Source organism: Strongylocentrotus purpuratus, unplaced genomic scaffold (genome assembly GCF_000002235.5).
Source record: "Strongylocentrotus purpuratus isolate Spur 01 unplaced genomic scaffold, Spur_5.0 spur5_scaffold_8, whole genome shotgun sequence".
NCBI classification, from domain to species: Eukaryota; Metazoa; Echinodermata; class Echinoidea; order Camarodonta; family Strongylocentrotidae; genus Strongylocentrotus; species Strongylocentrotus purpuratus.
In genome coordinates, this window is record NW_022145614.1 from 4,458,963 (window position 1) to 4,471,570 (window position 12,608).

Consider the following 12,608-nt stretch of genomic DNA (forward strand, 5'->3'; position numbering starts at 1 on the left):
TGTTTTCAAATGTTGATCGTTTCTGGAGAAAAAAATGAAGAAACACTAACAATTTCTCTTCTCTAAACAACGTTTTCAGATGTTTCATTCCAAATGGATTTAAATGCCCCAAAAAGTCGTTAAACTTTTTTTAAAAATAAGTAACATCAGATGTAGATTCTATTGAAAAAAAATAAGGAAACGTGGTCGTAATTAAATGGCGTTATTTACTCAATTTGTTTCAGCTATATGTGGCTGCTATTTTGAATGTCTTTAATAATGAACCATATCGAATCAACTCAAATGAAATTGTATATCTTTAAAATTTAATAGAGTACATGTGTCCAGAGCATATTCTCATTATGGTTCTTTATCAAATACCTGGAATATCATATGAAATATAATGGCAATTTGTATTTTTCCTGTTTTTTCTTACTTTTACTTACCGGTACTTTGTAAATCAAACTCATTGATAAATTTTATATACAAGTATTTTGTTTTTAAAAGGTTTCAATCTATTAAAATAAAACTTAGTACTGTAAAGCATGGATCAATTCTTTTTCCAAATGATTGTTTTTCGTGTTTAGTTGCGTATACATACAGGTGTAATCTAAAAGAAAACGACCGTAGTGGGAGAGAGAATAAGAGATAGAAGACAACAAGATGAAAACAGAGAGAGAGAGAGAGAGAGAGATATAGTGAGAGAAAGAAAGAGAGAGACAGCGAGGGAGAGAGAGAGAGGGATAAAGAGAAAGAGATAAAGAAAGAGAGAGAGGGAGAGAGAGAGAGAAAGAGAGACAGGAGGGAGAAAGAGATTAAAGAGAGAGAGAGGGGGGGGGGGGGGGAGGGAGAGAGAGTTAGGGCGGGAGGGGCGAGGGGGGGGGGGGGGGGGTAAGGGGATGAAATATGATCTTAAATGAGATACAAATTGTATTGAAGATTTAAAAATTTCTATCCAATTAATTACACCAGTATTGCACAGAAGACACTCGCCAGAAAAGCTAGAAAAATCGTTATTGGAATAAAACAGAAGTCAAACATAATGTTGCAGACACAGAATTTACCATTATAGTATATAAATAATGTGAGGCGTATTATACTATTTTGTTTTCTTTTGTTCGCCCACCTATGCAGGGTACAAAAAGATGTGGGGGTGATCGTACAGTATGCCATAGGACTATCCCGATATTCCCTACCCACACACCCCACATACCCACAAACCCCACACACCCATCCCAACCTAACTTTTGTTCTTTCCCATTTGACCATACATCACAACGTTACCAAATTTGATTTCTTATTTGTCGCCCTCTCGTAACTGAGTATCGGAGTTCGCCGAGATATAACGTCATTGGGCGACAGGTCACGTGACCAATCCTATCTGTACGAATCCATCTTGTGACTGGTACTAGTGTTATTCCTATAGTAATCCTATGCAGATTGCGATTGTTATGTGCTGCCCGTTGAGAAGGACAAGGTACCGAGTTACAGGATTACTTGTTTAATTATTTCCAGCAAAATGTCGACAATTTTTTGACGATTTTAGTAAGTGACATTATTGTAATTGATATATCATTCCATTAAATTTGTTAATTCAGCTGTTTAAACGTTCTTTCTGCAAGAAATTGCCGTGTACTTCCGTACCTGAATTTGCTGAAATGAACTTGTTTTTTTATTTTGAGTCTGCTAGCGCCTGAGTGACGTGTGTGCATAGTCTTGTGCAATAGAGTCAATATCGTCCTCGCTGCGTGATGAATGTGAATCTATTTGCGGTCTAAGATAGATATCATATAAACTAGAACCCTATCATATAATATCAGACCCACTGTACTTAACCTAATAAGACTGTCTAGACTCTTACTCTAACTAGATCTAGATCTAGATATTACATAATTAATAAATAAGGGCCACTCGGCTCACTGCACTGTCACTCGCCAAAGAACCATGAGAAAGGCATCTATCATTGTCTAAACGGTAAGCCTAGTATAGAGGGGTGTAGCATGATGAGACTTCATGTCTTTTTTCCGTGGCTGACTCGGGGGACAATGGAGTATAATACGACTACGGACGACGCGAACGTAGTATTCACAACACGTGCGTGCAACATTCGCGAAACCGAAGCGTGAGGAGAACTTTGGTCTGTTTCGCGAATGCTAGCGTGCGCTGACCGTTGACCAAGTCCAATTGTTTAACTTAGTGCAGTTGTCCAAAAGAAGTTGTAGATGGCGTTGACCAGTATTTGCCATCTTCTTCTTATCGAGTCAATACACAATTGCACAAGTAGGCTAGGGTGTCTGAACCATTTAAAAAAAAAAAAAATCCTTTGGGAACGTTTTTCACCATCATGGTTGGATAGTCTAATTGAAAAAACATTTAATCAGAATAATACATTTCAAATTTCAAGACACACCAATGTTTCTATCAAAAGATGCAGCCCCTCAAAATCTACAAATCTAGGCAATATTCATCCAATTTTTGTCAGAATCGATGAAAAAGAGGTACACGCAGAGTTATTTTGTTTTGCTAAATTTAGCAAAACAACAGCATTGCGCAATATGCAAGCGTACGCGTGTTGCTTAGCTGCATGCTCTACTTGAGCGCAACCAATACAAAAACACACACGCTGTCCGAATGGCATATGCATGTGCAGATTCTATGCGCCGTCGCCATGGGTTTGGGCTGAGCGGCACCTTCCTACATGTACTAAGCAGATCCGAAAAATGGGGGGGGGGGGGGACAGTATTTTCAAACTGTAATAACTTGTGATCCCTTGGGGCTAGCGAAAAAAACAAGCACATGGATCGATTCCTGACAATTGGGACTACTAATCGATCGGATGGTCATTTCTAAAAAGTGGCAAATTTCTGAGTTAGGATGCAAACAACATTTAAAATTGCTGTTTTGACCAAGAAATTTTTAGAATTCTGAGATGACACCCCTTTAGAAATATGGAGATTAATCTGCTCTTTCATATGACACCTCATTTATTGAGTATCACCTTCAGGATCACAACAAATAAAGGTTTGAATCTCGATTTGTTCATAAAAACTTTGACCAATTTTACATGATCGCGCAATGTACATGAATGCGTCCGATCTCTATGGGAAGGATTTTAGGACGCAACATCGGGTGCCTGATCAGACACCCTAATACAAGTCCCGTCCAGTGGTCCACACAGGCTCTGGCATGGCAATTCACGGCTTCCAGGTCATCTTGGGTGCATGGCTCTGGCAGGAGTGGGCAGACTAGCTGGTGTGTACTTGCCATGCTGCACCCCTTTAACTGTCTGGTATGACTGGGAAATTCTTGAATATAACTGACAATTGAGAACCTTTCTTATGTTATACACAGATGGTAACCCTTGCTCAAGGGGAGGGAGGAGGGGGATTAAATAGCTGATTTTTGCCAGAATTAGGCAAATTGCCAACCTTTAAAAAAGAAATTGAGACTTTGATGGAGCGAAATGATGATTTGAAAGAAAATAAATCTAATTTTCATATACCTGATACTGGTACTATAAAGATAACATCAAAAATCATTGTAAAACATCAAACATAACGATTTACTTTCAGCTAATATCTGTCCCTTTTCTTGAAGCTACAGTGTAGCGCCCGATGAGATCGGCAGTCACACACAAGCTGCATTGCGTAACCTCCAATCACTAACCCATATGATGTGCTTCAGTCTCTGTATATTGGGGTGTCCAAAGTTTGTGGAAATTAAAAATAATTTGGAATGTGATATTCGCTCCATGATTTCTAATAATCTTTCAGTACACAAATTAAATCAAATCAATTAATACCAAATGAATAGCGAAATTTCTGCAAGAGTTAACAAGTGATTTATACAATTAAAGCAATCCATCAAACAAAGGTAAGGTACATGTACATGTAGCCTTAACCCTAATAAGGCCAGGGGAGGGGGCCATTATGGCACCCCCTCCGCAATTTTTCTGATTGTTCGGGAACGCATACGGATGGCGCCCCGCTGCTTCGAGTCTTGCACATCTGTTAAAACAATTTTGTTGAAAATCAGACGTACAGTTACAAAGTCACGTGACCTTCGGTCTTTGCATGTCAAATCACTAATTTTTGTGATTTGTGTACAAAACATATGAAAATGTAATTTTTCCTAAAAAGAGATAAAAACATTGGTTATTGGGTCTTGTTTAAAGTTTAGGAGTTTGTTTTGGGAGTCAAAATAGTTGACTTGTAGTTAGAAATGAAATAAAACAACAAAAACAATGAAATACATAAGAAATTATCAAAACAACAGATAACATAAGGAATCCTAGCTCTTCCAATTTTTTTTTGTCTTATTATTTTTTCAAATGGTCTAACGGATACATGTAGTGAAAAAGAATGCTTCAATGTAAAGAATATATGAAACATGGGTAAAAAGGTGAATTTTATTACCTTATTTGCATAAATTACCATACAGTGTAAATATGCACATGAGTGAATTGAGTGAATGAGTCAAAAATTGCATTTACCATAGTGGGGGGGGGGGGGGTGGCATAATGGCCCCCATCCCGGCATCAAGACCTCAAATAGCCCGGCCTTTTTAGGGTTAAGGGCTAAGTGATAATGTAAAATAATATATGATACCACTTAGCCTTAACTGGAATCCATAGCCCTGCGTGGAGAGGCAGGTTAACAAAACCTTAAAAAAGGCTAAAATGCGTCCGAAATCGCCCATTCCTGCACCCGACTAATATTGCTCAGCACCTTTAAAATTCGCTAGTGGACTCTTCTTTCTTCTCATAAAAAGAATTTTGAATTCCGTCAAAAAAATAAACATGAAATGTAAGATTTTGATTCAAAACGCCTACTGGAGTGATAATGTCTGTCTGGATGCTTAACGAAGGAAATAATACCTTTGATTACTCTGTCATTTGAAGTTTTTGTAGTCCATTTTGTCGATGTGGAATGCTATTATCATTAAGGCTGTGCACAACAGTGCATTGAGGTACCCGAGTACACTCCCAAGCTTTACAAGCGAATACTCGAATATTCGAATATTCGGACGCCATGTTTTTTAAATTTTTGCCACCACCATACCACTGGAGCAGTATCCCAGTTCCGTCGCCGAAAACGCATTCAATTTTACTTCGAGTTGCAGTCGAAGGCGCCGATTTAATAATAATAATAACAGTAAACAATGCTGTTTTAAAAACCAAAGATGGCAGAATAATCCATTTTCCTCCAAGTCCAAACAGAAATCCGGACATTTGGTCCCTGTTTTTGAGTGGTGAGTTTGACAGTGCTTGAGTTGGGAAACATTTTTACCGACGGCACCATGCCAGCGGCCGCCGCTCTCCCTGGCACGGGTAAGCATCGGCCTGGACAGATTTTTGAATTCTTTTTTTTTTTTGCGGCCTAATTTGAGTACGAGTAGTTGTCAACAGTGCGGGTACTCGAGCATTCGACTACTTGTCCCAGCCCTAATTATCATGCCTTTCAATGTGAACAAATTGTAGAGGCAGACACATGTGAGCCGCCATTTTGGATTATAATTGTCATTGGAAGTTTTATAGACAATCTTTTGTTGATGTTTAGTACCTTTTCATGCCTTATCTGAAATTAAGAAAAACTTTTTTATAAGTAGAGGCCAAATAGAAGTAGAGGCATGGTGTTGGCCTCTCCAACATTACAGTATTGGGGAAAATGAAATGGCTTTCTAAAACATATGTCTGCACTGTCTATTCTCAAGTAATAATCTTGTAACTAGTAAGGTAAATATTAGCTTTAAAAATTGAGCCATGCAGGGATAGAAGATTATATCCACTAACTTTGTAGTTTGTACATGCAGTCATGCACATGTCTGTACAGTATACATGTAAGTGATATGTGAGGTTATTGAAAGATATAACCCCTCATATGTGTGAGTAGGATGAGGCAGATGAAATGGAGATTGGCTAGACCAAATAAGGCATGTACCAGTACTCATCTCGAGTCTGCATAGAAAAGCTCCATCATACATGTATGCAACACAGCAGAGTCCTTTCTGCCTCCATAGATTTTACATACAAGACACTGAAGACAGCATGTACACACTGAATGACCAGTGTCATATTTCATGAGATGGCCCAAGTGTCTAACAAGATTTTGTTTTTCTGTATGATGGTGTGGATCTGGGCTAACTCTGCAATAGAGGCAACTTGAGCTCAGTGGAAAATCATTACCAAGTAATCCAAGCGTGCTGTATCAATCCTAAGTACATGTACTTGCGTGGATGTTTGCAATGAGTATGCATATGGTATAATTGTACGTCTTTTAGAATTCCCACATAAAGTGTACCAATCACTTCAAAGTATTTCTGCATGTTAGAGTTTCTATGTGGCTAATACTATATTCAAAATGTGAGTTTCACATATTACGGTAGTCCTATAAAGAGGTACTGTTGAAAGTTAAACTAGACTCTCAATTATAAAAGCGACTGGTGATTAGACTATTCGATGTACATGTATGTACTCAGTTTCGTCAGCGAGGTTCTATGTAAATTCTTATTTTATTCATTCTCGTTATCCGCTGGCCTATAGCATTCCAAGAAAAGGTTGACTGTATACAGTCTAGCAGACTAGTCTAGACATATGTACACATTTTTATTTTAGGAGACTGGTAAACTTAAAGATTTATTTCATTTATTGTTCCTAAAAAAAAGAGGTATATGTATAAGTGCAATTTGACAAAACATGACCTGTTTAGATGTCTAATGTAGCTTGCATATAACTCTTAAATTCTTATGGCCAAGGGATGCACAGTTTATGATAGTGGCTATTTAAAGTGTCAAGTGTGCTTTTTGGGTGTCTGTTGTCTCATTTTTAATGTTCTTCACAGAAAGTATCTAAAGAACATTAATAATATAAATGTATCTGATACTACTAATGGAAACAGAAACCTAAATTAACATACACCTGTACACTGTAGGACAAAGTTTCCTTGGAATTTGGTAGATCTAAGATGTCTTTGAACAAATGTTAATAAAGAATTTTTGCATTCGTTCTGAATAAATACATTTTAAAGTAAGGCTGGAATTGGAAATCTTAATTTCTAGAGAAGGTGTCAGCAAAATTGTAAATGAAAAGTGAAAGCAGCTTAATGTATGATATTTTTCCTTGCAATCGATGCAATTATCTTACTTCTGGTCGATCTCTATTTTGGATAAGCTGTAAAACTAGAAACTATCGCGCGTTAAACTTTCACAAATTGTTAAAGACGGCCTTTTTCACCACAAGGAACTTTCATGAATTGTGAAAATGTAGTGTAATTTTTATTTTTATTGAATTATTTTGCAGCATAAATTAGCACTTGATGTGGTTTTGACAACTTGAGGTTAAATTATGTCACTGGCTGGTGGGTGACATTTAATTCCGTGTAAGAGACCACAAGGACTGCCATGAATAGGATTCTGGGGCAGACCTACTTAGGAATCAATATAACTGTAAACAAACAAACCTTGCTTGGTGTAATCAATATTTCTTCTTGGTGTGTATTTATATCTCTTCATGCATGGACATTTTACGTTCATGTGCCTAGCTACATGTATATGTACACGTGTTACGTTTGGATTTTGGTGAGAAAAAGTGTGATTTATTTCAAAATAAAAGTAAAAGAAATACACAATTTTGTTTCCTTCATGTATGTACAGTTTATAATGAACAGTATGTGCATTATCAAAAGAAATGATTTGTAGCTATTTTTGTGTGTAACTTTTTTGTATATTATATAGCCCTAGTTCTTGAACCTTTTCTTATAATTTTTAAATGAACTGATTAACATTTTTGAGAAAAGTGAAGTGTATAAAATGTGAATTTTCATTTTGTTACATCATGTACATGTACATGTACATGTAGCTTCAAAAATGATAATTGAAAGTTTAATTTCAGGCATTTCGATAATGAGTGACAACATTATTAACAAATTAGAAACTCAAGTTTTAAACTCGTTTTTCTTTTTTTCCCTGTTTAAAAAAAAAAAATTAAAATATATCTTCATGTCCTGACATTTTAAATGGATATTTTACCATAGTAAAAAATGTTAGGTATACTATGTCATCAAGTATAGAATTCAACAGGTACATGTATACACATGTTTATAACTGTTTCCCTTTGGGATAAGCATTTGACAGGCCAATTAGCGTTGAGTCATTGAGTATTTTTTAATTGTTGCTGAATGGCACAAACCCTTCCTTTCCAAAGCAAGGCAAGTTTAGAACACCTTTGCTTCAGGTGTTGATCGTCACTGATTTAAGTACAACAGGATGCATTATGGAAGATGTTTAGTGTGATAATCTAGTAATTGTAACTGCAGAGCAGAGACTGTTTGGAAATGTTAAAAATCATTCTTCCTGAGCCAAAATTAAACTCAGAGCAGATGTAGCAGTAACAGTTAGAGAGGAAGAACAGCTTTTCTCTCTCTTTGATTACTAATTGGGAGAAGTACTTGTTAATGATATACACAAGCTATTAGTCGAGTCAAAGCTGATTAATTGTGGCAGAATTAGTTTCTATTTTCTATCACATGAGTGTATGACATCATATTGCAGGGTGTACCTGTGTGCTTATAATGTATTTTTGTCTTGTTTTCAGGTACATTTCATAGCTAATCACTGGATAGTTCAAACCGTGCTTTACTAAGCAGTGCAGCGATGGCTGAGCAAGATGGTGGGACATTGTCCCAACTCCACGTTACTAGTAAGTCTATCCATTCTTTTATACATATTATTATTCAATTATCAAGCTTGTGAATATGATCTGCACATTTAATCTGCTTCTTGCTTCATGATATGTACCTCGCAGAAATTTGAACATTTTATTTTTTATTTGCCTCTTCTTATTCGCCTCTTCTTATTCCTTGTAAAAAAGCTACCGTATGCCATTATGTATACAGAGATTTCAATATGAATAGGAGCTATAATTTGAACAAACTCATTTGGAAGTCTCTCCCAGGAAAAGGAAATGTTGGTTTGCTCAAAGATTATAAAAAGCAAGACTTTGGTGATTTTTTTTTTTAAAGCCTTGTCCCTTTTTAATTTTTATCATCATTTTTGGTTTGCAGTCAGTCAAACTGTAGATACATGACATGTTACATTTACTTATATCCTGTCTACATCTATTTTTAAATCCATTTGGTTATGATCTGTGTTAAGATTAATCTACTGTGAAATGGGTGTTTGGTACCTTTGGCAGTCCCTAATTATTCCCCAGTACTCCCCCAGCTGTAGCCTGCAGATGGATGTGATTTTTCGGATGATTGCCAAATACTTCTCTACAGGGACTTTAGAATAGAAGGACGATGATATGTTCATGCTCGTCACAACTTCTTGAAATAGATATCCTCCCGAAAACAGCAATGAAAAGAGGTCGTAGAACTCTTCTTCTAGGTTCAGCTGTAGTTCGTAGACATCGTTGACGTAGCTCTTTAATAAAGCTCTGCCTGGATGGTTAATATTTGGTATGTGATTGAGTTTATAATAAATTGTATAGTATTGATATTAGCAGTCTAGTTTTACAAAAGTCACACAAAGTGATACATTTTTTCACATTTTTACCCAATTGAAATTGTGTGTATGCATTATTATTCCTCCTCTGTTACTCATTGCTTGAAAGTGGACAACATTGTTTATAGATTTGTCTAAAGAAAGGGAGTCTTAAAAAAATAAAAATGGCACGAGGGGAGGGGGGGGGGGGGGTGTTGCTACATGTGTTTGATGTTTTTTTAGGTATATAAAGGACTTCAAAGGAAACTTTGTACCACATGTAGGAAACCTGAATCATGGCCGTGATCTGAAAACAATCTGGGCAATTTCTTCCAGGGGTCTTCCTCTCTTGTGGGGAAACAATCAAAGAGCAATGACCCTCTTGGGTTAAGTTAGCCTCGAGATCGCAGGATACTGTCAATGTTACGGAAACTCTGGTGTGAATGTAAGCCGGTTTTGATGCTAAATTGAGATGCACAGTTAATCAGAAAGTGTCTGTCTGTTGGGAGAAAAAATGCGCTTGCGATGAAAGACATTCGTTCCATTTTCTGCACACTGTGTCATATTATTTTAATCAGAGGCCTCTGCTTTTAAAAGCCATGTTATTATTCTGAAAAGTGATCTACATGTACATATGTACAATGTAAATTATAAAGCTAAAGTGATACTTACACAAAGATAATTTTCAGTTGGAAAAACATTATTATAGCCTTCTCCGGCCCATTAGATAAGTACACATGTTCATTTGGGGGACATGGGCTATGTAAAACTTTTCATGACAAGCTCGACAACAAAGCTCCACACTACCTTTTTTTTTCTTCTCTAAGGTGATCTAAATTGAAAGTCTAAGGTCTGTATGCGCTATGCATGAGCGTCCTATTGAAGTTCTGAAATTTAGGGGTCCGGAGCTAGGAGATTTGGGGGCCCCATTCGTCCCTGTCGCCTGTTAATCAAACCTAAGCTACATGTACATGTACTATGCCACTTTAAGTGACCTGCAAGTGACCTACTGGTATTCTCTCCCTCTAATATGTTTTCAAGCTCAATTAAAGGTAAAGACCAGTATTGGAAACGCCCCAATTTCAAAAAATGAAATGGAAGCTCTTATTACCAATCATGTGAAAGAATATGTTTTGACTAATACATGATGATAAAAAATTTGCCGGGAAACCGCCTACTAATTCATATATTTGGTAAATTTGTTTCTCTCATGGTCTGTGAGAGATATAGGATAGCCCCATATACATCTTTCTGTGTATAGTGCTTGTAACTTTACAAAGAATGGGCCAAATTTCTTATCATTTTGATGATTCCAGAACCTTGCAGATGCTAGATGCTAGATGATCAACCTGTTCTGATCGATTCCACAACGTTTCTTTCACATTGCAATCGCATGACCATAACTGGTCTTTACCTTTAAGCTGAGTCTGAGATGTGCGATGGCTAATTTTCAATACAAAAGTGGACTCCTCCATTCATTATAGAATCATCTGCTACATACATGTAAAGTGTGCTTTAGTGTCATGACCCAGCTTATAATGGGAGTATGAGACTGGCATGCAATGTACTGAGGAATGATTTTGTTTCTTAGTAGGCTTATTAAATACATGTTTACATGTATACATGTCTTATTACATCTATACACTTATAGCCATTTTGCACATGTATTATGGATACCTTGAGAAGATCTATGAAGGAAAAAAAAGGAAGAAAAAGGAAGAAAGAAAATAGAAGAAAAAAAAAGGAAAGAAAAAAGATCAATTATTTTTGATAGTTTTAAAGTGAGGATTTTGAATGTTTTGTTAGCATAATTTTTTTTACCACATCTATAGAGCATATACAGTGTATACATGTACTAACCCATAGGGCCTACACATAGGGCCTACACATAGTGTTTACATTGTATGTGGACTTATCCCCTATGAAACTACATGTAGCATTGAATGGTTAATATTTAGTTTTGTGTACACTTGCATAATGTTCAGGTGTATGTGTTTATCATTGACAAACACAAGCTTCCTAAGCCTACACCTGGCTACATGTACAGGTACCTATTTATTCCTCACAAGTTGCTCCTAAAACTGTCCTTACTGCACCATACCCAAAAGATAACATTGCAATTGATTTATGTGATTTTATCAAACTGATTATCTGTAATGGTCTGTTTCCAAGCAAGTAATAAGCCATGTATTGTGTACAGATGGACTTTGAACTGTGTGCGTAACTACATAACAATGACACCCAATGCTTATGTATCACTACAAAGCACTACCTACCTACCTACAGTACAATCAAGCATCAACTCTCCAATCTGTGTCAGCCATGGCACACTACAGTAGGTCTGTTTTCATCAGCTCGAGATTGCCAAATAGCCCGCTATTTCTGATTTGGGAAATAAGCCAGAAGCTTGAGAAATTAGCTCGAGATATTTTGCTCAGCTTTCACGCATACATGTAGTGCGAGTCTTCAGGCTGGTGAAGATGGACCGGACAAATAGCGGGATATTTTTGCAAACTAGCCCAAGATATCTTGGGATGATTATCTCAACCAAATATCCCGCTATTTGCAACTTCGGGGCTTCGGGCTGATGAAGACGCAGATTAACTGGATAATTTGCGATCAGGATAGTTCAAATAGCGGGATATTTGGCAATCTTGAGCTGATGATGACAGGCCTACTGACAGGGTCCCGAAATCAGAAATGTATGTCCTTGAGTGCTCATACAGAGCAACATCATAATCAATACTCAATCATATCAGGTGGACCAGATGAGGGAAGGTACTACTATAAACATTCATGCCAGATGTACATGTACAGTGTACGTGTCAAGCTGTGCTTGTTCTCACTTCAAATGACAGGTCCATTGAGAATACATGACTTGTTGAAGAGGATGTGAGAAATCTTACCGGTACTTCAGTTTGCTGTAAAACACTCAAAGTTTCATCATAACTCTTCACTTTATACCCAGTACATGCGTGTATTGATTTCTCCCTAGTTACAAAGAAAATATGTAAAAAAAAAAATCTTTTCTAGACTCATTGAGGAAGTGCTTTGCATTTGTTTGCCCAAGAGTATAGTGGGTTTGTTTGCTGTAAGCATTCATGTAGCCAGATTCTTATTGAAAGAAGATCTATAGAAAAGATGAAATG

The 12,608-nt window shown here is 36.8% G+C and overlaps 1 protein-coding gene across 1 annotated transcript in view; it reads left to right on the forward strand.

Annotated features, from left to right (window-relative positions):
* Positions 1-1,360: 1,360 nt before the first annotated feature.
* The window catches only part of LOC752270 (E3 ubiquitin-protein ligase Su(dx)), a 41,872-nt gene continuing 30,624 nt past the window's right edge, over positions 1,361-12,608 (forward strand). The window contains exons 1-2 of the mRNA XM_030975522.1: positions 1,361-1,524; positions 8,570-8,674. Coding sequence (XP_030831382.1) covers positions 8,629-8,674 — 46 coding nt within the window. The 5' untranslated portion in view covers positions 1,361-1,524; positions 8,570-8,628. The remainder of the gene's footprint in view (positions 1,525-8,569; positions 8,675-12,608) is intronic.